The sequence below is a fragment of the Molossus molossus genome, unplaced genomic scaffold (assembly GCF_014108415.1).
Source record: "Molossus molossus isolate mMolMol1 unplaced genomic scaffold, mMolMol1.p scaffold_m16_p_9, whole genome shotgun sequence".
Classification (NCBI taxonomy): domain Eukaryota; kingdom Metazoa; phylum Chordata; class Mammalia; order Chiroptera; family Molossidae; genus Molossus; species Molossus molossus.
The window spans coordinates 30,159,230-30,185,103 of NW_023425403.1; the positions used below are offsets into that span (position 1 = coordinate 30,159,230).

At 45.1% G+C, this 25,874-nt stretch overlaps 1 protein-coding gene across 14 annotated transcripts in view; it reads left to right on the plus strand.

Moving 5' to 3' along the window:
• IKBKB (inhibitor of nuclear factor kappa B kinase subunit beta) overlaps positions 1-25,874 on the plus strand; it is a 75,391-nt gene that overhangs the window by 13,902 nt on the left and 35,615 nt on the right. For 7 of the 14 annotated variants that reach the window (XR_004958047.1, XM_036249763.1, XM_036249768.1 and 4 more), the window contains 4 exons: positions 9,765-9,887; positions 20,200-20,294; positions 21,144-21,261; positions 24,063-24,132. Coding sequence is in view for 13 of the 14 variants with exons in the window: in XM_036249763.1 (XP_036105656.1) it covers positions 9,783-9,887; positions 20,200-20,294; positions 21,144-21,261; positions 24,063-24,132 (388 nt within the window). In the remaining variant the exon portion in view is untranslated. Of the gene's footprint in view, positions 1-8,997; positions 9,111-9,133; positions 9,354-9,478; positions 9,519-9,764; positions 9,888-20,196; positions 20,295-20,928; positions 20,991-21,143; positions 21,262-24,062; positions 24,191-25,874 lie in introns of those variants that run through there. The other 7 variants (XM_036249761.1, XM_036249764.1, XM_036249766.1 and 4 more) reach the window with 7 other exon arrangements.

Consider the following 25,874-nt stretch of genomic DNA (forward strand, 5'->3'; position numbering starts at 1 on the left):
TCAATGAAACAAAGAGCTGGTTTTTCGAAAAGATAAACAAGATTGATGGAGCTAGACTCACCAAGAAACAAAGAGAGAGAACCCAAATACACAAAATCAGAAACGAAAGCGAAGTATCAACTGACACCACAGAAATACAAAAGATCGTTAACAACTACTATAAACATATATATGGCAACAAATTCGACAATCTAAGCAAAATGGACAAATTTCTAAAAACACATAGTCTCCCAAAACTGGACGGGGAAGAGATAGAAAACTTGAACAGACCAATAGCAACTAAGGAAATTGAAGATGTAATCAAGACTCTGCAGCAAACAAAAGCCCAGGCCCGGATGGCTTCATGGGGAAGTTTTACCAAACATTCAATAAAGAACTAACACCCATTCTCCTCAAACTATTTCAAAAAATTCAAGAAGAAGGAAGACTTCCAAACTCGTTTTATGAGGTCAGCATAATTCTAATTCCAAAACCAGAAAAAGACATTACAAAGAAAGAAAACTACAAGCCAATATCCCTGATGAACATAGACGCCAAAATCCAGAACAAAATACTAGCAAATCGAATCCAGTGATACATCAAAAAAATTATTCCCCATGACCAAGTGGGATTCATCCCAGGGATGCAAGGCTGGTACAATATTCATAAATCAATAAATGTGATACACCACATAAATAAAATGAAGAGTTAAAAACCACATGATCATATCAATAGATGCCGAAAAAGCCTTCAACAACATCCAGCATCCATTTCTGATAAAAACGCTCAGCAATGTGGAAATAGAGGGATCATATCTCGACATAATAAAGGCCATATATGGAAGACCTACAGCCAACATCATACTCAATGGGCAAAACCTAAAAGCATTTCCCATAAGAACAGGAACAAGACAAGGATGCCCACTTTCACCACTCTTATTTAACATAGTACTGGAAGCCTTAGCCACAGCAATCAGGAAGAAAAAATAAACGGGATCCAAAGTGGAAAGGAGGAAGTGAAACTGTCATTATTCGCAGATGACATGATACTATACATAGAAAACCCCAAAGACTCCATCAAAAATTTACTAGACTTAATAAATGAATTTGGCAAAGTAGCAGGATACAAAATTAACATAAAGAAATTGATGGCATTCTTATATACCAATGATGAACTCACAGAAAGAGAAACTAAGAAAATAATCCCATTTACCATGTGGCAAAAAAATTAAGATACCTAGGAATAAACTTAACCAAAGAAGTAAAGGACCTATTCACAGAAAACTACAGGTCATTGAAAAAAGAAATAGAGGAAGATATAAAAAGTGGAAGCACATACCTTGTTCATGGATTGGAAGAATTAACATCATTAAAATGTCCATACTACCCAAAGCAATCTATAGATTCAATGCAATCCCCATCAAAATACCAACGACATACTTCACAGAACTAGAACAAATACGTCAAAAATTCATATGAAACCAAAAAAGACCTTGAATAGCCACAGCAATCTTGAAAAAGAAGAACAAAGTAGGAGGGATCACATTACCAGATTTCAGGTTATACTACAAAGCCACTGTAACCAAAACACCCTGGTACTGGCACAAGAACAGACATATAGACCAGTGGAATAGAACAGAGAACGCAGAAATGGACCCAAGGCAATATGCCCAATTAATATTTGACAAAGTTGGCAAGAACATACAGTGGAGTAAAGACAACCTCTTTAATAAATGGTGTTGGGAAAATTGGACAGCTACATGCAGAAAAATGAAACTAGACCATCAACTTACACCATACACAAGAATAAACTCAAAATGGATAAAAGACTTAAATATGACTCATGAATCCATAAAAATCCTAGAAGAAACTGTAGGCAACAAAATTTCAGACATCATATGCAGCAGAATTTTCACTGATGCATCACTGAAGGCAACAGAAACAAAGGAGAAAATGAACACATGGGACTACATCAAACTCAAAAGCTTCTGCACAGCAAAAGATACAATCATCAAAATGGAAAGGCAACCCACTGTATGGGAGAGCATAATTGCCAATGATATATCAGATAAGGGCTTAACTTCCAAAATATATAGAGTGCTCATACAACTCAACAAAAGGAAGAAAAAGAACCCAATTAAAAAATGGGCAGAGGAATACATAGACACCTTTCCAAACAGGACATACAAATGGCCAAGAGACATATGAAAAATGCCTAACATCACTAATCATCAGAGAGATGCAAATTAAAACAACAATGAGATATCACCTCACACCTGTCAGAATGGCTGCCATCAACAAATCATCAAACAAGTGTTGGCAAGGGTGTGGAGAAAAGGGGACTCTAGTACACTGCTGGTGCGAATGCAGACTGGTGCAGCCACTATGGAAAACAATATGGTGTTACCTCAAAAATTTAAAAATTGAACTTCCATTTGACCCAGTGATCACACTTCTAGGAATATATCCTAAGAAGCCTGAAACACCACTCAGAAAGAATGTATGTACCCCCATGTTCGTAGCAGCACTATTTATAATAGCTAAGATCTGGAAACAGGCCAAATGTCTATCAGTAGACAAATGGATAAAAAAAAAGCAGTGGTACATATACACAATGGAGTACTATGCAGCTGTAAGAAAGAAAGATCTCTTATCCTTTGAGATGACATGGAGGGACCTGGAGAGTATCATCCTAAGCGAAACAAGCCAAACAGAGAAAGACAAGTATCATATGATCTCACTTATTTGTGGAATATAATGAACATAACAGTCTGAGGAATGGGGTAGTCCAGAGACGTGGAAGTGGAGTACAGACTGACAATCCCCAGAAGAGGGGGTGGGGGGAGAGATAAACCACAGATCTTATATGCATGTATGCATGAACAATGGACATGGACAACAAAGCTGTGGACAGGGCAGGGAGGGAAGGAGAGGGGGTAATCAGTGGGGGAAAAAGGAGAAACATCTGTAACAAAAATAAATTAATTAATTTAAAAAATAAAATAGCCCTGGCCGGTTTTGCTCAGTGGTTAGAGCGTCGACCTGCGGTCCCGAGAGACCCGGGTTCGGTTCTCGCTAAGGGCATGTAGCTCAGTTGCAGTTTGTCCCCGGCCCTGGTTGGTCATGTGGGTGGCAGCCACTCGATGTGTCCCTTTTGCGTAGATATTTCTCTTTCTCTCTCTGTTCCTCTCTCTCCCTCCCACTCTACCTGAACAAAGTATGGAAAAATGTCCTCGGGTGAGGATAATAAAAAAATAAATAAATAAAATAAAATAAAATAAAATAAAAATAAAACCATTCTGGCACAAAAACAACAACTGAAAAACTAAGGTGAGCTGAGAAACCTATCTGCCAGGTGGTATAAACATGTAAGCCTAGGTCATATCCATGGTCCCCTGCCACTATCAACAAGGGGTAGGCAGGTGCTTTTTAGTAATTTCTTTCTCTTTAGTTTGAATTTACTGGAATAAAACCATGTGTGCGTAAACATGAAGGGAGAGTGCAAGCTATCATTCCTCCTCCAATCTGTCATTCCTCCAGGGAGGGTGACTCAGGGCCCCAAATGCTCAGCTTTCAGTGTTTCTCCCCAGGTTTGAGGCATGATTGTCTGGCTGGCCCTTTCAAGTTTCCTGGTTTCTCTAAAGTTTCACCTTTGGTACGGGACTCATTCACAGGGATAGAAGTTAACCAGATTTTCTTCCCTTCCTCTTCTGTGGCCAGTAATTCATTGAGCCTTGAACGGTCTGGACCAAAGTTTATTTTCGTCATCAGCCTCCTTCAGCCCACCCCTATCTCCCACCAATTTCCCAGGAAGAAAGGCAGATTTCTTTTTTTTTAAATTAATTAATTAATTTTTGTTACAGATATTTCTCTTTTTCCCCCTACTGATTACCCCCTCTCCTTCCCTCCCCACCCTGTCCCCAGCTTTGTTGTGCGTGTCCATTGTTCATGCACACATGCATATAAGTTCTGTGGTTTATTTCTCCCACCCCACCCCCTCTTCTGGGGATTGTCACTCTGTACCCCACTTCCACGTCTCTGGGACTACCCCATTCCTCAGACTGTTAGGTTCATTATATTCCACAAATAAGTGAGATCATATGATACTTGTCTTTCTCTGCTTGGATTGTTTTGCTTAGGATAATACTTTCCAGGTCCTTCCATGTCGTCTCAAAGGATAAGAGATCTTTCTTTCTTACAGCTGCATAGTACTCCATTGTGTATATGTACCACTGCTTTTTTTTATCCATTTGTCTACTGATGGACATTTGGGCTGTTTCCAGACCTTAGCTATTGTAAATAGTGCTGCTACAAACATGGGGGTACATGCATTCTTTCTGAGTGGTGTTTCAGGCTTCTTAGGATATATTCCTAGAAGTGTGATCACTGGGTCAAATGGAAGTTCAATTTTTAATTTTTTGAGGTAACACCATATTGTTTTCCATAGTGGCTGCACCAGTCTGCATTCGCACCAGCAGTGTACTAGAGTCCCCTTTTCTCCACACCCTTGCCAACACTTGTTTGATGATTTGTTGATGGTGGCCATTCTGACAGGTGTGAGGTGATACCTCATTGTTGTTTTAATTTGCATCTCTCTGATGATTAGTGATGTTGAGCATTTTTCATATGTCTCTTGGCCATTTGTATGTCTTGTTTGGAGAGGTGTCTATGTATTCCTCTGCCCATTTTTTAATTGGGTTCTTTTTCTTCCTTTTGTTGAGCTGTTTGAGCACTCTATATATTATGGAAATTAACCCCTTATCTGATATATCATTGGCAATTATGCTCTTCCATAGAGTGGGTTGAGAAAGGTGGATTTCTTTGTGTCTTTCAACTAAATGAGCTTTCTAAATTTCCTGGCAGAAGAATTTTTGTTTGACGAAGGAGCAGTCTGACTTACAAAGTCTTCTCTCTGCAGGGCAGGGATAAAATAAACTCGGAAGGGTCATGAAAGAGATCACTGAACCAGAGCTGACTCTGAGGGCTTTGGCTTCTGAAGAAATCCTCCCTATCCTGAGTGGTCTGTGTTATTGCCTTTCTGTCTTTTAAGCTGGTTTATCTTACTATGACTCATCTTTTCAGAAACAATCCTTTCCTCACTCAAAGGAGCTCAGAGAGCAGAGTTTTTCAAATGATGACCCAAAAAACTGAGTAAGAGGATAGATATCTTTGACTTACCCTGGGAAGAAGATTTTATTTTAAAACAAACCACGTAGAAACTTTATCCTATCACAAATACCATACTGACTCCATCACAGAACTAATTAGCATGGGTTTGTTTATTTATTTATTTACTTATTTATTTATTTAAAGTATTACAGATGTTTCTCTTTTTCCCCATTGACACCCTCCTCCCCACTCTCACCCCCCTTCTGCCTTCCCCAACCTAATGTCTGTGTCCATTGGCTGTGCATATATGCATATAAGTTCTTTGATTTATCTCCTCCTCCCCCCCGAGGTGTGTCAGTCTGTTCCCTACTTCCATGACTCTGGATCTCTTTTGGTCAACAGCTTATTTTGTTCATTATGTTCCACAAATAAGTGAGATCATGTGGTACTTGTCTTTCTCTGACTGGCTTCTTTCACTTAGCCTAATACTGTCCAGGTTACTCATGTCATCTCAAAGGGTAAGAGATCTCTCTTTCTTACAGCTGCATAGTGTTCCATTGTTACCATGTTTTTTTTAATTGCTTGGTCCTTACTGCTCATTCCTTGATAGCTCTCTGTGAGTTTTATTATTTATTTTATTTTTTTTATCCTCACCCGAGGACATTTTTCCACTTTTTGTTCAGATAGAGCGGGAGGGGGAGAGAGAGAGAGAGAGAGAGAGAAACATCGATGTGAAGGGACACATCGAGTGGCTGCCACCCGCACGACCAACCAGGGCCTGGGACAAACTGCAACCGAAGTACGTGCCCTTAGCGGGAACCGAACCCGGGTCTCTCTGTACCGCAGGCCAACGCTCCAACTGCTGAGCCAAACCGGCCAGGGCTCTCTGTGAGTTTTATGTCCCCTGTCAGTGTCTCTGATGAGAGTTACATTGCTTGGATCCCCTGGCTGATCAGTATTTTTTGATTACCCTATAGTCATTGCTAAATGACATGCTCAACCTTAAAACAGGAAGAAAAAGCAATATTTTTCTGCTCCACTTAAAAATATATTTTTGTAAATATTCTGCTCACATCTTTAGAGCAGGAAAGAGACCAGATATAGACAGTGGATATGTCTTATCTGGAGGGAAAACAGGGCGTAAGCTGATAAATATCTTGGGACATGATGAAACCCAGAGGCAACTTCCTGGGCCATCATTAATTTATTTAAAAAATCTAGTAATATATGACTTATCAGATAGATTTATGTTCAGTTGAAAACCAAGTTATTTTGAGCAATGAGAACTCTTAAATTGTAGTGGTGCAGAGTAAACTTTCGGCCTATCAGTTATCAGTGGATGTCTCCCTAAGTTTCAGGGACAATGATTTTCAGAGGTGACAGGATTAAAGAGAAACCTTTTATGATGTCATACAGGAAATAGACTACAGAGGGCCTAGCACATATAGGAGCTCAATAAATTTGTTTTATTTTTAAAAATTTATTTATTAGACAAACACATTGCCTTACAACTATTTACTCATGTTTCTTTCTCTTCCTGCTTTGAGGCTGAGTGTTCTATTTAGCAGAGACCATAAGTGAGAACTAGTGAGCTGCCCAGAGTGGCTAGGGTGGCCCTGGGCACTGCTGACCCATCTGTTTGGGTTGACATAGTCCCTAAGAGTTAATTAATTTCAGCCTCTGGACTCTGTTCAGGCAGGAGTGTCTGCTACCATTACCTCATCTGTCCTTCACAACAACCCTGCTGGCGCCTCCTTTCTCCAACTTGTGTGCTCTTCTATCTTCCTGCTGCTCTGAGGCTGAACCAGATGAAACTGCTGATCTTTGGTTATTGTTGTTAATCCTCACTTAAGGATACTTTTTCATTGATTTTTTTAGATAGAGTGGAAGGGAGGAAGGAGGAAGGGGTGGGGGGGGGGAGAGAGAGAGATCTATATGAAAGAGGCACATTGATTGATTGCCTCCAGCACGACCCCAACCAGGGCCGGGGATCAAACCTGCAACCCAGGTAGGTGCCCTTGGCTAGAATCAAACCCGTGACCCTTGGTCCGAGGGCCGATGCTCTAACAACTGAGCCAAACCGGCCAAGGTTCAACTGTTTTTGACTTATAAAAATGACAATTTCATGCAATTCAACCTAATATTGCCTACGTTTTAAAGAAGAGAAATGGCCCTGGCTGGTTTGGCTCAGCAGTTAGAGCTTTGGCCCGTGGACCAGAGAGTCCCAGGTACGTTTCCTGCTAAGGGTATGTACCTCTGTTGCAGTTTGTTCCCGGCCCTGGTTGGGGTTGTGTGGGTGGCAACCAGTGGCTGTGTCTCTCTCACATTGATGTTTCTCTTTGTCTCTTCCTCCCTCTCTCCCTCCTGCTCTATCTGAAGATGAATGCAAAAACGTCCTCAGGTGAGGATTTTAAAAAAATTAAAAATAAATAAATAATAAGAGGATGTTTGCACTGGTTAAGTAATTGGCCCTAGATTCTCTGAGGTAGTCAGTCAATAGCAGTAGCTGCTTCAAAATTCATTTAGCCTCCTTCTGAATTTCTTAGTGTATATGGTACTATTAACCAACTATTAAGACCATGGACCCAAGAACCAGTCGCTTGGGTTTGGATATCAGATCACCAACTTACTAGCCTGTGACTTTGGGATAAAGACTTCTCTGGAGCATTTTAGATCTTGCTTCCAGGCATATATCAGTTTAATTTTTAAAAACTCATAAAAAGAAAAAAAGATACTTGGCCAGGTAGCTCAGTTGGTTGGAGCATCATCTTGATATGCCAAGGTATTGGGTTCAGTCCCTAGTAAGTGCACATATAAGAATCAACCAATGAATGTATGAATAAGTGGAACAACAAATAGATGTTTCTCTCTCTCTCTCTTTCTCCCTGCTTCTCCTCTTTCCTCTCTCTCTCTAAATGTCAATAATAATAATAATAAAAGACATTTCCTCTTTGTACTTCAGTTTTCTCATCTGTAAAATGAAGATGATGATAATGATGCAGTTTTGTTCAGTTTGTAGGGTTGCCTTGACAACTAAATGAAGAAATTCAAGTACAGATTTTAGACCGTGCCTGACACTTCCGAAATGCTCTATAAATGCAGCTATCATTATTTCAGGCTTCCTTTAATATATCCTTCCTGCTTGAGTCAATCTACCAACACACACAACTCCTTTGACTGCTAATATAACGCCACAGACCCAAGAAACTTGTAAAAGACCTTACTCGAATGCCAAGTAGGTAGGAGATGGAGGATAAACCTCAGGGCTGAGCGCCTCTCTCAATTTCTCAAGCCACACCACTGGACCCGGAGCTGCAGTTCAGGCTGCACTATTAGATCGTTTCCTTTTCTTTATCTTTTAAAGAGGGGAGCAGGGGCTGGTCCTTCTAAGGAGTATGGCCGTGCTTTATCATTCTTCATACCAAGCCCCAAACCTCCAGACCAGGGAAGTGCCGCGTGACCACAGGAGGCCACAGGCAATTCTTGTAAACAGTCCCTCAATCAATCCCGGCGGGGGCGCGGGAAATTCCACCTGGTTAAAAGTCTAGGAAGCAGGGTCAAGTTCACCCCGTGAGGGCTGGGGTGAGGAAATCCCCATCACCCCCGTCCCTGAAACCTCTTCAGTTCAAAGTCATTTGTCTAAAGAGAACTCGGGCGTATTAGGGCTTGCTTTAGGGCTGTTCTCCGGGAGCACAGCCTGTACGATTTGGATTAAAATAGTCTAGAAGCTACACGCATCCATCCCGGAGACACCTGAGCGCGGGGCCCCCAGGGTATCGCCCGGGTTGCGCACCTGCCGTCTGCGGGCACCTGCGGTGGCCACGGTCAGCGCCCCCTGCGGCCCCTTTAAGGGCGGGCCCAGGCCCACGTGACTCGTGACGCCAGAGCAGGAAGTGTTTGAGGAAGTGGCGCTCGGCTCCCGGGTGTCAGATTCCCGCACTTTAATGTCTTCGGGGTGGTACCAGAGCCCCTAGTTTTTCCGCCCCAGCCCCCTCATCCCCCGCCCCGTGTCCCCGCCGACAGGTGAGTCCTCGGGCGGGCGTGGGCCACGGGGTGCTGGGGCCCCGGTGCCACCTGCCAACCCCTAGTCCCCTCTGCCCAGGCAGGCTTGTATCTCCCGCCTCACTTGAGGCTCCTGAAGACACTTCTGTCTAGTTTAAAGGTGGGGGGCTGGGGGATCCCGGCGTGGAAGCGTTTCTCTTGTGCAGTTGGAGTGCGGAGGCCCAGAACAGCCCAGGCCGGGCGGTTCCAGGTGGCGGCTTCCAGGTGGGTGGCTTTGGGAGAGAGCAGTGATTCATTCGAACTGTGTGAAGACACACGTGACCGTGGGGAAACTCAAACAGATTCTGCTCCTGCAACCTTGGGCAGAGTGGCAGGGCGGGGCGCCCCTCGCTGAAGTCCAGGCTGGGGATCCCTTTTCCAGGTCATGGGGTGTGTGGCATCCTCTCCTTCGAGTGACTTTCCTCCCTGCTTGCATACACAGTGGCTGAGGTGGGGGTGGGGGAAAGTAAGAAAGACAAAAGTTTGTTACCCAAACCAAAGTACACACCAAACTTTCATTTCATACAAAATGAAAACCAGCTCTGAAGGGCAATGGTATCTCTCACCTTCTCCATCTTTTGAGTTCCATTTTTTCTCAACCTTAACCTTTTGTCCCCCACCCCAAATTGCTTACAGAGTTAGCACGGCATCAGTATGAGCTGGTCACCCTCCCTGCCAACCCAGACATGTGGGGCCTGGGAGATGAAAGAACGACTTGGGACGGGGGGATTTGGAAACGTCATCCGATGGCACAATCAGGTAGGGGCTCTGTGCAGCTGGGAAGGGCTATGGGCAGGCAGGGGTGGGGGCTGTGGAAGGTAGGCCCCCCTCTCACTGACTGTACCCCACAATGTGCTAGATGGGCGAATGTGGCTCACCTTTGCCATGGGCTTCTTGGGAGAGAGTGGAAAGGGGGACTGAGAAGGGGAGTTCCAGGGCCGCAAAGCTGGCAGTAGGCTAGTGGCCTCCAAGCTTATTGACTATGCCACCTAAATAAATAGGAAAACAATTTTAAGCTTTCAGCCTCAATTATATATTTTAAAATTATATACCTATGCTAACACTAGACTATCATATACTAAATATATTGTGTACTAATATATCATGTTATAAAACATACAAATACAAAAGTTTTAAAGATAAGAATGAAATATTTTTAAATGTCTTCCTAGTTTTTGCAGTACTTCACAGTACAACATACACAGGTGCTCATGAAAGAGAATTATTGTTAAGGAACTTGGATGAAAATCCATATTTTAGCCCTGGCTGGTTTGGCTCAGCGGTTGGAGCATCGGCCTGCGGTCCTGAGAGACCCGGGTTCGGTTCCCGCTAAGGGCACGTACCTCGGTTGCAGTTTGTCCCTGGCCCTGTGCGGGTGGCAGCCACTCGATGTGTTCCTTTCACATCGATGTTTCTCTCTCTCTCTCTGTTCCTCTCTCTCCCTCCCACTCTACCTGAACAAAAAATGGAAAAATGTCCTCGGGTGAGGATTAAAAAAAAAAAAAAAAAAAAAAGAAAATCCATATTTTAAGTAATTTTTATATTTGAATTATTTGGACTGATTTTTAATCCTCACTCGAGGGCATTTTTGCATTTATCTTCAGATAGAGCAGGAGGGAGAGAAAGAGGGAGAGAGAGAGAAACATCAACAAGAGAGAGAAACATCACGAGAGAGAGAGAGAGAGAGAGAGAGAGAGACATCAACATGAGAGAGACACATCGAGTGGTTGCCTCCCACACGACCCCAACTGGGGCTGGGGACAAACTACAACCGAGGTCCATGCCCTTAGTGGGAAGGGGACTTGGTATCTCTGCTCCGCAGGCTGATGCTCTAACCGCTGAGCCAAACAGGCCAGGGCTGGACTGATTTCTTTTTTAGGTCCCATTAGCGCTTCGTTGTTTTTGCTTCTTATGTGTCTGACGGGTTTCTCACACTAGAAGTGTTCTTCCATCTTTTTGTTTGCTTGTACAGGTGTTACATGTACTGAAATTCTCTGTAGGAATCTTTTTAAGCCACTCAACCATTTTATGAGAGTTATTAAAAATTATAGAATACAACTCATAATTTTAACTAAGCAGAGCACATGTAACCTGCAGCTTGTTCCCATAGGCCCTTGCCCACCCCTGCCTGTGAAATGCTCTTCTTCCTCTGGATGCCTCGAGTACCAAAAGTGGCAAGGGGCCTTTTGACAGAAGATCTGAGGAGAGTGCCACATAGTTAATATGAGTAAAACTTAATTTCTTTGGATTCCAGTTTTGGGTAACCCCTGGGGTCCATATACCCCATTTGGAGACCTCTGCTTTAGGGAATCCTCACTCACCAAAAAGCTAAATTAGCTTCCTGATCCAAAATTCAGACCCACTGAAGTCTTTGAAGGAAGGCACCTACCTTTCAGTCCAGGGCTGCTGCCCCTTTCTGGACTGAAGGAATGGCAGATTGTGTTCCACTTCCCAGGAGCCTGGCTGCAGCAAGCAGGGAGAGTCGTCGAAGCTACTGGCTCTGCACTACAGGAACATTCTCACACCCACTGGTAAACTAGGGTTCCAGCAAACCCTGTACCTGGCTGAGCAGGCTAACTTAGTAACACCACTGGTTGAAATTTATTCTGGTCAGAGTAAAGCCAGGGGCTTAGCATTTGCAACAGAAGCGCCAGATCGCTCTGTAGCACCAACATACCTGGACTGCGCTGCTTCTAGACCAGCCTGGGCTTTTAGAGTCTTGACTATGGCAAACATCTTGCTGCAGCTGAACTAGAGACATCTTGGTTTCCTTCAAAAGAGTTTTGTCCAAATGTACCACTTGTCTGTCAGCTCTAGCTCAAAATGCCCCCCAATCTGCTCTCTGTATTTGGAAAACTATTGTCAGATTAAATTTTATTTCTGGCTTCATTTATATGGGTCTAATAATGTGTGTATGTATATGTGTATGTGTGTGGATTCTCTTCTAGAATTACTATTTTTAAGTTCCTTCCTTTGTTCAAAAATCTTAACTTGTTTTTTCTAAGCCAACAGCTAAACTCCTCCTCATCCTGCTGTTTGAGGCCTGTCCGCAGTCTGGCCTCTCCCTGTCTTTCTGGCCTTACCGCCCGTTGTTGGTTTCCAGCAGATTTGTTGGCTTAGCCCTCTATGGGACAAGTCTCTCTTCCCTAGACAGCTTTATATAAATTCTACCCGTTCTTCCAGGATCAGCTCTGGATCATCTCTTCCGTAAATCCATCGTAGACTCCTTCATTCTGTGGGAATTTTGAATTCCTTCGGGTCTGCTCATTTGGCATGCCTCATATAATGTCTTTTTTGTCTATGTGTAGGAGTGTGTCTTGTCAAGGCTCCAAGTTCCTGATCAGCCAGGGTTCTGTGTGGCTTTGGGTTTCTTTCGAGTCCCCCGTAGCAACTATCTTTATGTTATACATGTGTTAGGTGCACAAACTCATTCATTCAGTCAGTCCATAAATATTGTCTATTATGGATACAGTGGTGATTAAAACCCTTTTGGTTTTTGATAAACACCCTTTTGGAAAAGGGAAAGAGCCATTAATCGATAATTATAAATGTAAACCCCAACTATGATAAGTATGACATGGGAGAGGGACCCAGGATACCAGGGGTCAGGGGAGGCTTTCCCCAGGAAGTGCACTCCAGCAGAGATCTGAGGGATTGATTGACGTTATTTGGGCAGAGAATGTGGGAAGAGTTCCAGGCAGAGGGAGTGGCCTGTTCAGAGCCACCGTGTGGAGCGGTAGGTCAAGGCAAGTGTGACTAGAAGGAAGGATGACAGGGAACCAGGTGCCAGGGAGGCTGAAGTGCAGAAGGTGAGAATCAGACACTGCTGAGGAGGTTTTGCTTTGATCCAAAAGGCAACAGGAAGCTGTTGAAAGGGGTCCACTCTGACTTCAGGGACAGATTGGAACGGCTGGGCCCAAGCAGTGTGCTGGGAAATCAGCTGTCCAGAAAAAAAAAATGCCCTGATTTCCGGAGTAACTATTTCCACCATGGCTCCTTTCAAGCCACTGACAGTTTAACAGCCAGTTCTCACTGAATTCCTAAATATTTAGCAATCTTCCCTGTCATGTGGGGACACGAGGTTTGAGGTTTTGGGAGTATCCAGGTGAGAGATTGGACAGGGCTGATGGTGGTGGAGATGGAGAGAAGTGGGCAGATTTAAGAGCTATTTTAGAGGTAAAATTGACAGGACTTAGTGGTGGGATAGAAAGTGGAGGTCCCGAAGGAGTAGGAAGAGTTAAGTGTTTGCAAATACTTAGTGAATCCGTGCTGATAAGCCTGACTCGGTCCAGGGAGTTCTGCATCGTCCTCCTGGATTCTTCCTCAGTTGGAGAAATCTGTAGAGCTGCTTTGGGTGCTTAGAGGAGGTTGCTGAATCAATGTTCAAGATCAGAACATGAGCATTGTGTTGTCTGGTGGATACCCCTCTGTTCAGAGCCTCCTGAAGAAAATAACTGGGCTATGGTGGTGTTGCTTTGCTTAACTTTAGTAAAATATAATAATTATACTCAACCATGCGTGTACTTTATCTTCACTACAAAAAAGAGACCATTTTTAATCACAAGAGAAATTGCATAAAAGAGCCTAAACATTGGTTTACTTAGTCAGATAAGTGATACCTAATAATAGACCCATCATTATTTATTTATTTATTTTATCCTCACCTGAAGACATTTTTCCATTTTTTGTTCAGATAGAGTGGGAGGGAGAGAGAGAAAGAGAGAAACATCGACGTGAAAGGGACACATCGAGTGGCTGCCACCCGCATGACCAACCAGGGCCGGGGACAAACTGCAACCAAGGTACACGCTCTTAGTGGGAACTGAACCCAGGTCTCACTGGACTGAGGCCGACGCTCTAACCACTGAGCCAAACCAGCCAGGGCTAGACCCATCATTTATTGAGAACCTACTACATGCCAGCATTGGGCTAGGTATTTTACGTGCTTTATCTGCAGTCTTCCCAGTAATCCTTGAAGGAAGTACTATTGTCTTTAATCTCATTTTATAACTGGGAAAACTGAAATTATAGCTGAGAGGTTAAATCACTTACCCAAAGAGGCTAATAAGTGAAGGATTTGGAATCTGAACCTACATCTGTTTGAATTCCAGCCTCATGCTTTCTCCACTGTGACTTCTCCATGGTGGGGGAATCCATGGTGGGGGACACCCCTAGGACATTATCAGTTCTCCACAGTAAGTCTAACCATTTCAAAGCACTAAGGGAAAAACTCCTTTGGAGGACAAAATATATGTCTTCCTTGTTTAACAGAGAATTCTTAAATGATTATTTCCCAGTGAGGAAGGGCAATGTAACAATCACCCCACCACTATTTCTTTGAGTTTTTTAATTCTCTTACCAAGCATGGGCCTTAACAATCTTTGTTGCATTGGTATTCCCTTAAATCTTCAGCCCAAGGGTCAGTACAGCCTAGATAGGCTGATAATTTCAATAAGATCTTTATTTATTTATTTTTTCTGTATTGATTTTTAGAAAGAGAGGAAGGGAGAGTGAGAGAGAGAGAGAAACATTGATGAGAGAGAACATCGACTGGCCACCTCCTACATGCCTCTCACTGGGGATTGGGCCCACAACCTGGGCATGTGCCCAGACCGGGAATCGAACTGGTGACCTCTTGGTGCATGGGTCAACACTCAACCACCAGCCACACTGGCTGGGCCAATAAGATCTTTGTTAAATATAAAGGAAGAAGAAAAGGAGATGATCTGAGTGATGTCAGTCTATAGCACCTTGTGGGAAAAAGGGGGGAAAATACATGATCACAGTCACACAGTGCTGGGTTCAAATCCTGCCTCCGTGATTGCCAGCTTCATGGCTATGGGCCACAAGTTCCCCCTGGAATTTTGAGGATGCCAAGATATTGATCCCCTCAGCTCTGGGCCAGACATGGGCAGCTGCTCTCTGGAAAAGTCCTAGGATGCCTTGTAAATATATTCTCTGTGTACTTTGATGTGAAAATATCTGGGAAGCACTGTCTTGGGTCATGTATACACTGGTTGTTATAAAGATATAAAAGATAAGGTATTCTTAATCATCCCTTTTGTGAAGTAGTACTAACTTTTACTTGTCCCCTCACTGGAGAAGACTAAGCTCACTTCAGCTTATCTGTGTATTTTGAAGTCTGAAAGACTAGTCAGTCAGTTCACTAAGAATTTATTGAGCACTGGCCTAAGCTCCATCATGGATCCATCAGGGAAAAATAATGACACAACCGCCGTGTCTTTAATGTGCTTGCTTACACTCTAATCAAGGAGGGGAAAATGAATACATAGGAATTTATCCAGTATATCAAAATATAAGCACCAACTTATGTGAAAATAATAATGGCTACTATTTATCAGGAGTGTCATGTGCCAGCTGGTCTAGGTGCTCTATCCATATTGTTTCTTTACTGCCCAGAGGTGAGCGAAGGCTTCTTGAGGAAATGGAACTTGAGCAGGATCCTGAAAGGAAGTAGACTGTAGTGTAGACAGTCTGATGGGGACAAGAGAAGGCACTTCAAATGGGTAGAGCAACATGTGCATAGGGTAGAGAAAGGAAATGATACCACTGTCTTATTCAAGGCTCACTGTGTATCAAACACTCCTTCTCATTTTAACTGACAACACCAGAATGCGTAGAGTCATCTCCATCTTGTGGATAAAGACCCAGAAGCTCAAGTAATGGACTCAATGCCACACACTTACCAGGTGAAGGATGAGGCAGTTACACTCTGACCTACTTTGTTGCCAAGTCCTGTGGGAGAGTTTGGAGGCCACTGTGTCCATGGGGTGTTTACACTGAACAGAGTGGGTTGAAGTCAGAGCCCTCTCAGTGTAGACTGGTCAACACTGTTGAGTCGATTGAAGCTGCAGCCGGACCCCAGACCTTTTGACACTCAGGCCTGGGTTCTGTCTCTAGGATCTCTCTGGGCTCAGCTTCGCACCTTTCTGGAACATTCATTTTGGAAGGCAAGGCCTGAGAAGGAACGAAGAGGTTATTATTAATTACCCCCTTATACCACCATGGTCTGTTGGATGGTGGCCATGATAACAAGAGACTGGGGTTTCTGTGCTAAGGGTTTGAATATACTCTTTGGCTTTCTGTGAGTTTCCCTTGGTCATTAGAAGAAGGCTAACAATGAGAAGCTGCACCAGCTCCTATATAAACTAGCCTTCCAGATCACTTGTGCTGTGGCAACTTCTGACAGCTCTCAGAAGTCTGAGGACGTGTCTCCTGGCACCCTCCGTCCTCCTGCCTTCTACACTTTATAATACACTCATTATAAAGTCATTTACACAAGTTTTATGTTTTCGTGTACAACAAGCAAAGAATCACAGAGAACTTTTTTGTTTTGTTTTGTTAATCCTCACCTGAGGGTTTTTTAAAATTTATTTTTAGATAGAATGGAAGGGAGGGAGAGGGAGAAACATTGATGTGAGAAAGACACATTGATTGGTTGCCTCCCACACAACCCCGACCAGAGCTGGGGATCAAACCTGCAACCCCGGTACATACCCTGGGAATCGAACCCTCAACCCTTTGGTTTGAGGGCTGATGCTCTAACCTTTGGGCAAAACCATCCAGGGCAGAGACTTTTTGTTGTTGTTGCTTTTGTTAATCCTCATCTGAGGATATTTTTTCTATTGATTTTTAGAGTGGAAGGGAGTGGGGGAGGGAGGGAAGAAAGGAGAAAGAGGCATCGATGTGAGAGGCACCTGCAACCCAGGTCCTTGAGAGCCCTTGACCAGGAATCAAACCTGCGACCCTTCGGTTCCCGGGTGATGCTCTGTTTACTGAACCAGACCAGCCAAGGCTCACAGAGGCTCTTAATGACCTTTGTAATGAACTTCATCCAACACAGATAACACTGTTGGCTCCTATCTCCATTTCTCAAAATACAAACCAATTTATTTATTTATTTATTTATTTATTTATTTATTTATTTATTAAATATGTTTTCATTGATTTTTTTTAGAGAGAGAGGAAGGGAGAGAGAGATAGAAACATCAATGTGAGAGAGAAACACCAATTGGCTGCCTCCTGCACCGCCCCTGCCCCCAACTGGGGATCGAGCCTGAAACCTGGACGTGTGCCCTGACCAGGAATCAAACCGGGACCTCTCAGTCCTTGGGATGATGCTCAATCCACTGAGCCACACCAGTTGGGCTACAAACCAATTTGAAATTTTGTCGCAAATGAAGAGTCCACTTACTAGAAGTTGGATAGTGAGATGGTTTGGGCCAAGTCTAGGATTCCACAGAACTGAGCTGAGGCTGGGGGTTCCAGGTCCAATAAAGAGAGTCATCCAGCCCTGGCCAGTTTGGCTCAGCAGTATTTCCGTAAGAAAATACATTTGTGTTGTTTTAAGCCACTAAGTTTGTGGCAGTTTGTTATAACAGCCATAGAAAACTAACACACTTTTCTGTGAATTGAAGTTAAAATAGGTGCACATTTAAAAATATCTTGGTTTAAACTCTGAGTCATTCTGAAGTAACAAGCCATTAGTATCTTCTGCTACACTATTGCTTATAAGCCTGTCTATCAAAACATCACATGCTGAGTGGATGCTCTCAGCAGTGCTACCTCATTTTACAGCTTGGCCCGTCAGTCTTCTCTCACTTGTAGAACTCTGTCTTCCACAGTGTGAGTTTCTGTGGAGGTCCCACCAGTCTGGAAACAAGCATCCACAATGGCATGTGAGAGCTGCTATTGATGAAGTTACCATAGAACTGGGCAAAAGTGTGAATCTGAATGCTGATGAAAGTGAAACTTGAAACCAAGTACAGATCAGGTTGAGAACAGACAGAAGAATTCAGAAGTTCATGATCTAGAGGATAGAACATTTTGTGAGATGTAATTTAGTCTGTACATCGACTGAAGAAATGGTGTTCTTTTGGCACATTTCCTGGGTGGACTTCTACCCAAATACACTTGTACAACTGTACTAATTGGTTCAATAGATGAGTTGTATGGTATGTGAATTATGTCTCAATAGAGCTACTAAAAAAAGGTAGGCATGTAAGGTAACTGCGTGATGGCAAGTTAACCACAGCAACATTGGGATTTGATAAAAGCAACTTCTGAGAGTATCTTAGAGGTGTTGTAAGGATCTGTTTTCTGGAATTGGAGCTGTAAGATCAGAGATGCTGCCACCTCATTTCTGAAGCTTACAGTTTTTGACCGTCAGTCCTAGGGATTGCTGTGTTGAGCAGTGATTCAGTGGTCCTATCAGACAACTTCCGCTTGTGTTTAGAGACTTCCGTTTTCCCTTTTCTTCCTGGGCAGGGCCTTGTTCCTGCAGGGATCATGGTTAGTTTGGTGAATGAGTGGCCGTGGTACAGTTCCACTGCCAGGACAGCCACATGCACACTGGGAGGTATTGCCACAATCTTTCACATGTTTTTAAGTCCCATTCAGTACTACATAGCATTTATAAGGCTAATAATTATAAGGCTTATGATTGTTCTCAGTATGTATTTTCATAAAGTGAGAAAATGGTCTGACAGGACCTCTAGGATATCAGATGGGTAACAGTAGGATTTTGGTATGGTTTTGAAATCTTTTATTGGTGGATTTCTGTACCATCCTGTAGGCTGTGGCTCTTCCCCGGGTCATACTGAGCATGTGGCTCTTGGGGAGGTGCTTGCTATGGGTGCACAGAACACACAGTGTATTAGTGTAGCTTGCTTGATGATAGCAGGACCAGCTCCCAGTCTGGTGCTACCAAAGCCACACCAGGGGCAGCTGCTGTCCCTCATCAATGCTGAAGGCCCCCGTGGAGGTGACAGCAGCATAGTGGTTACCCCTTTGTGGCAGTCGGAGAGGCCAGGGCCAGAGCTGCTGTCTCTGCTGCTGCCAGTGCTGCAGCCTCAGGGCCCTCCACTTTTAGCCTGTCCCCCGTGGCTCCTTGCTGCTCCTTAGAGCACTAAGGAAAAGGGAAGAGTTAATTCTCAGGATCCAGGCAGACAGTTAATTACTCACAAAAATTTTACTGCTTGCCTTTTCTTCCATTAAAAATACCCCAATTGAGAGCATTGTGCTAGTTACTAGAGTAGAGGTTAAAGGGCATGAGAATAGACAAACTTACAATTTAACAAAGAAAAGGGAAAATAATCCTGTGACCCTATGGAAATAAGTCTTTGCTAGGTATGTACAATGGAGGAGTTACTTGTTTAGAGAGGCGGGGAAGAGCCCCTTGCAAAAGGAAGACTGTAGAGAGCATAGACCAGAGAAGCACAGCAGTGGGACAGTGGTCCAGCCCAGCTGAGGTGTCACGTGGCTGGGGTGGAGTCATGGGGGGATGGCTGGAAAGGCATGTTGGAGCCAAGCTTTGGAGGACTTTAAATTCCAGGAGTACCTGTGTGACACGGGTGTGCCCCCAGGAGTGTTATTGGATACCTGCTCAGGGCTGGACACTGCTAGGGGCTTAGTTTCATGACAGCCCTGAAAGTTGGACTTCCATATTCCCATTTTGGACATCAGGAAAATGAGTCAGACCAAGTGGTCTGCCCAAGGTGACAGAGCTAGTAAATGGCTGAGCTGGAATTGGAATGAGTTTGTCTTCCACCTATTTATACTAGGCTTGCATTCTTTCTGGAGAGACAAACATGAAAAAGAAGAGAAACATGAAACATTAGAGAATGTGGCAGTAACTATTAGGTTGAGCCATATGGAAGTGCCATTTGTGTAGGTCAGAATGGTCAAGGTTGCGATGTTACATGGTTCAACCTGGTATGACAGCATTCAGGGTTTGGAGGAATGAGAAATCTTTTGGGCAGGAATGGCAGCAGAGGTTTTGATTAGGAGATGGGAATGGAGTAAGGCCTTGATGTAGACTCCAGGTGGATAGGAATAAGGAGAGAGAAGGGCAGGGTGAGAGGCGGGGAGGATGGAGACCAGCCTGATGGGCTAGCAGGTGGCTTGGGAGTGTCTATCAGCAGGCCTCGGGAAACGGGGGAAAAATGCCATCCATACTTTGGGCCCTAAAGAGACAGTGTCGGATTTGACCCGGGTTTCTCTGTGTTTGGTCATTCGTTGCGCTGATCCTTCCCGTGTGCTCTTCCTGTAGGAAACAGGCGAGCAGATCGCTATCAAGCAGTGCCGGCAGGAGCTCAGCCCCCGGAATCGAGAGCGGTGGTGCCTGGAGATCCAGATCATGAGACGGTGAGGTCGGGGCACTGGCTCACTGAGCCCTTTGACAGAGCGGCCCCTTGGGGGAGAAGGGGAGGGTACCACTGGAGCTGAGGGGCCTTGGGACATTGAAAGAAAATCTGGAGGGAGCCAGCTGAACTTTGAGATCTGGAGCAACAGCCCTACCTGCTGTGTATCAGTCCCTTGGCAAGGGCTTTTGGTCAGTTTTATTTGTTATATTAAGGAATTTAAACTAGCCATCCCAGTGAATTTTCCTTTGTCAGCAAAAATTCTCCCCTTCCCCCCAGATCTCCAATTCCAATTGGCACGTGACTCTCTATGCTGTGAGCCTATTGCTGGCATTTATTCTTCCAGTGTGGAGACAGGGCCTGTCAGTCCCTAGATGGATCCTGTCCTCCCAGCAGCCTCATCAGCCTGGAAGACCTTAAACAGTTGCTCCCTCCACGAACCTCTTAAAAAGGGGAGGTGTCACCTTATCTGCATGCACACACCCAAACACACACACCGCTACATGCCATCGCCACTCGAATGGCATGAGATCGGAAGTCCCTTTACTTTCTGTGCTTTTAGAAGCAGTTTTGAAGTACAATGAGGACTTGATATGGGGCACTGAAAAGAAAATTAAGTTATATTGATGTACTCACAGAGTCCTTGAGTGCATGGTGCTGAAAGTAGAGCTGGGTGGATGCAGACTGACCAGGCACTGTGGTGAGTCACCGATTCCTACTTACTCCTAAGGCCCGTGGCTACTCTAGGCCTCTGTTAGATGGCGAGGTGAGCTCACTGAGACATGGACAGAGTGGGGAATGGATTTGAGCCAAAGCTTGGTTTCCTTCCTAATTGGTTTCTCCTCCTTCTTAGGCTGAACCACCCCAATGTGGTGGCTGCCCGGGATGTCCCCGAGGGGATGCAGAACTTGGCTCCCAACGACTTGCCCCTGCTGGCCATGGAGTACTGCCAAGGAGGAGATCTCCGAAAGGTGACGCTTCCAGGGTGGCAGGGCACAGCCTGCTGGGCGGGAGCAGTGGGGAGACCTTTCACCACTTTCATCATCAGGAAGCTCCAGGAGCCACGGTGACTTCACTAGGATTGTTTTTCCTTCTCAAATCCCCTGTCCATGCCCAGTGTGGGGATGTGAATCAAGAGACTGAATCAGAAGCTCTTACGAGAAAGTCAGGGAAGGGCTTGCTATACGTTCTGCACAGCGATTGCTAAAATGACAAGGAAATGATCACCAGGTCTTGAGTACAGGGAAAGACTGGACACATTCCAAAACAAATGTTCTTTCCCTTGGCATGTCAGGGCCACCTCAGTCTCTCATGACAGCGTCACCACTGTCCTTATTAGGAGGGATTTTCTCCCGCAGATGTGGCAGCAGTGCCCTCGGTCACAGAGGGGAGCAGGAAGGGGGCTGGCTCAGTAACCAGGGAACCCAGCTGGGGCTCCAGAGCCACCACTGACTCACCTTTGGAGCTCTGCTGTCTTTCTTCTCACCACATTAATTTCTCTTTTCTAGGACGTCCACTTCAGGGTAGGTGATGGCAGCCCTCCCTCATCTCAGGGACAGCGGTGTGTGTCCCCCTCCCTGCTGTTCTCCAGAACAGCATCACACAGCCTGCTTTTACACAGTGCCTCGTTTGATTTCCAACAACCCTGCGGTGTTGGTAAAACAGTTATGATTCCCATGTAAAGGGTGCATAGCACAGCCCAGAGAGGTCAGGTGGAATCCAACCCTCACACGCTGCGGTGGCGGCGCCACCTCTCTCTCCACCCGTGAAACTGAGTGTGCCCTCCAGCACGAGGAGAACCGAAAGCTCTGGCCAAAAGAGTTGTTGTTGTATGAAAAAGAGGTTTCTCTGTTAGGGCATATCTCCCTCAGCTCCTCACTCTAGAGGGATATTGGGGAGGGGGAATCCAGGCATTTCCTTTGTCTCCACACAGCAGTTTGCTGGACCCAGCCAGCATCATGTGCTATTCTCACTCTTCTGGCCCCTTCCGCCTTCTTTTCCACAAGGAAACTTTCCTGAGGGTTGTTCGGCCCCAGCAGCTTTCTCCAGCACAGGGTGGGCGCATCCCGGGAGTGTCACAGCCGGATGTGAGCACAGCTGCTGGCATGACCGCAGGCAGGGCACTGATAACAGGACAGAGAGGAAGGTGACAAAGCTTCGATTTTACTCTCTATTTTTCCAACCTTTGGCAATCATCTGTTGCTAACTGCAGTTATTTATGGAGATGAAGCCATGTTGTAGTTGAGTAGATGGCTCTGGGAGGTCAGTGTAGGAGGCAGTGGGTGTGACCAGATTCTGGAGGGCTGGGCAGAAGATTTCAGACTTGTTCTCGTAGGCTGCAGAGCCAGTCAGCCAGGGAAGCAGACACACACTTCAGCATGATTGACCTGGTGTGCCTGCAGGATGATCTGGGGAAGCAGGAAGTGATTACACCTAAGGGGCCTCTGTCCGCATTGTTACCCAGGGTGGTGGGTGGGAGAACTTGGAGGAGGGTGCTGCTGCCCAGAGCAGTGGGGTTCTCTTTGTTCTCCAGATGAGATAGCCTGTCTTTCCCTCCTCTAAAAAGTTCAAAATCTGCATCCTGGTCATAGAGATACAAGTTTGGCCAGCACATAAGCAAATGTAAAAACCAGAACAGGTTGCCTGGCCAGTGTGGCTCAGTGATTGAGCATCAACCCATGCACCAAGAGGTTGCTGGTTCGATTCCCTATCAGGGCACATGCCCAGGTTGTGGGCCCAATCCCCAGTGGGGGGCATGCAGGAGGCAGCCAACTGATGTTCTCTCTCATCGATGTTTCTATCTCTCTCTCTCCCTTCCTCTCTTTCTCTAAAACCAATAAAGAAAAAAATATTAAAAGAAAGAAAAGAAAAAAATATTTTTAAAAAACCCCAGAAGAGATTGAAAGAGTGAAGTCCGTATGCCTGGCTCAGGAAACAGGCTCTTGGACGTTCATGGTTATAAATATTAGTTAATGCTGTGAATTGCAATTAGGAAGTTTTTTCTCCACTATCTTCATTGGAGGCCAATTTCCGGCAGTGTATGGAGCCCCCCTGTAAGCTGAGAGGGCCAGGAGGGCAAAGGGGGTTTGTGTGGGCTCGAGCCTCAGACACGCATGGCTTCATGTTCCAGTTCTGCCCTAGAATGGCTGTGTGAGCAGACAGATCACTGACCCCCTCCAGTCTCAGGTTTCTCACCTACGAAATGGAAATTCCAACAGTTCGTACCTCAGTGGCAGTGGGAGGATGAAATGAGACATTGCAGGGAAAGTGTTACCTAGCTAATCTGTGCAGAGGTTAGCTTGGTGCCAGGCACGTAGTAAGTGCTCATTAAATATTTCCTCCTGTCATCATCCCACTGGCGAGGCCATGTCGGGAAGTGGTCAGAGGGTGGTTTTTAGTAAGTGCCTTCCACCCGGCCTTTTGCGGGATGCTCAGGAGCAGTGGGCCAACTGTGGCTGAGCTTAGACTCTGGCCTGTCTCCCTCAAAACTGCAGCACAGGTGAGACTGAAAATCCCTCATCTTAGAGTGACTCAGAGACACCTCAGTTTATGCATGAGTGAGTGCTTCTGGAAGTTCTCAGCCCAGCTTCCTCCTCCTCCGATTCGGGCCAGTTCCTGCCTGTCCTGCTGCCCGGGCTGCCTATCAGCCCAGGTCCCCAAAGCCCAGGGCCATGGTCCTCACGCAGATGACTTTAGTTGTTAAAAGCCACTTGGGAACTTAATTTTGGTTGATGAGCACTCAATCTGACATTTCTTCTCATCTTCTTGACAGTACCTGAACCAGTTTGAGAACTGCTGTGGCCTACGGGAAGGATCCATCCTCACCTTGCTGAGTGACATTGGTAAATCCCAGCCCTGGAAGTGAGGCCGAGCCCTCCAGGGAGAGTATGTGGTGCCCCTGTGAGTCCTTGTGGAGCACAGGGGAGATAATTTGGTCCTCTGATCTTTACAGAGGGTTGGGTTGAGGGGTTCCCCACAGACAAGGTGGGGAGGTCAACAAGGGGCTAGTCAGACAGGCACTGAACTCAAATAGATTTCTTTTCCTTCCGGACTAAGTCATGAAGTGAATTATGCTGTATATAGAGTAACAGATTTCCTTTCCCATTACAAATGTCCCCTCCCTGCTTTCCTGGAATGGCCAGCAATAGGGTAGGTTGTCATTTGAATGAATTTCATCCTTTGGCAACGAATTTTCCACTTCCACATTGGCAGCTCTTTTGCTAACCATAGGCGTAGGAAAAACTGCCCTTGTTTAATCCTTTGGTACTGTTGGTGCCCTATGATGAAGGCATCTGTGACGCTCTCTGCGAAGACCAGGCTGGCTTTGGAGATAAGAGTGACCTTAGACTGTAAAGGTCAGAAGCAATCCCCTAGACCCTGCTCCAGGAGAGAACTTGGAGGGGGAGCTCCCCAAGTCAGCACATGGCTCCAGCCTAGGGAAACAGACATCAGGAGTGAGAGAGGGGATTCCCAGGTATTGTTAAAGAAAAATTATTTTTAATCTCCAAGGTTGTTGGTACAAGTTGACTGAGATCTAAAGTTTAGAGTGATCCAAATTTATCAGAGTGTTGCCCTGGGATTTGGGGAGTGATATACCATTTTCATCCCTTTCTCACTGCAACCTTTTTGAAGGTGAATTTTGTTTGCTCACACTTTATTTTTTAGAAAAACATCAAACATATTGAAAAGTTGAAAGAGTAATAGAGTGAAACCCACATACCCATCACAGGTTCACAAGTTGTTAGCATTTTGCCACAAGCTGGGTTCTTCTAAGTCGGCTTGGAAAGGTAGGTGGACCTCCAGTCTCTAGGACACTCTGCTTCTTCTATAATCTGTGTCACTTTTTAAAAAAATTATTTTTTAAAATATATTTTTTAGTGCTGGCTGGTGTGCTCAGTGGTTAGAGTGACATCCCATGCACCAAAGAGTCTCAAATTTGATTCCTGGTCAAGAGCACCACCCTGGGTTGCAGGAGGCAACCAATTGATGTATCTCTCCCACATCGGTGTTTCTCTCTTCTCTCTCACCCTCTCCCTCTCTCCCTCTCTCTTCCCTTCCCTCTCTCCCTTCCACACTCTTAAAAAATCAATGAGCCCTGGCCAGTTTGGCTCAGCGGTTAGAGCGTCGGCCTGCGGTCCGGAGAGACCCGGGTTCGGTACCCGCTAAGGGCACGTACTTCGGTTGCAGTTTGTCCCCGGCCCTGGTTGGTCGTGCGGGTGGCAGCCACTCGATGTGTCCCTTCACATCGATGTTTCTCTCTCTCTCTCCCTTCCTCTCTCTCCCTCCCACTTTATCTGTACAAAAAATGGAAAAATATCCTCGGGTGAGGATAAAAAAAATAATAAAAATAAAAAAAATCAATGAAAAAAAATGTCCTCAGGCAAGAAGTAATAAAAATGGATTTTTAGAAAGAGAAAGAGAGACATTGGTGTGAGAGTGAAACATCAGTTGGCTGCCTCCTGCATACCCCCTACCAGGGATTGAGCCCAAAACCTGGGCATGTGCCCTGACTGGTAATTGAACCGGCAACCTTTTGGTGCATGGGATGACGCCCAGCCGAGCCACACTGGCCAGGGAACTCTGT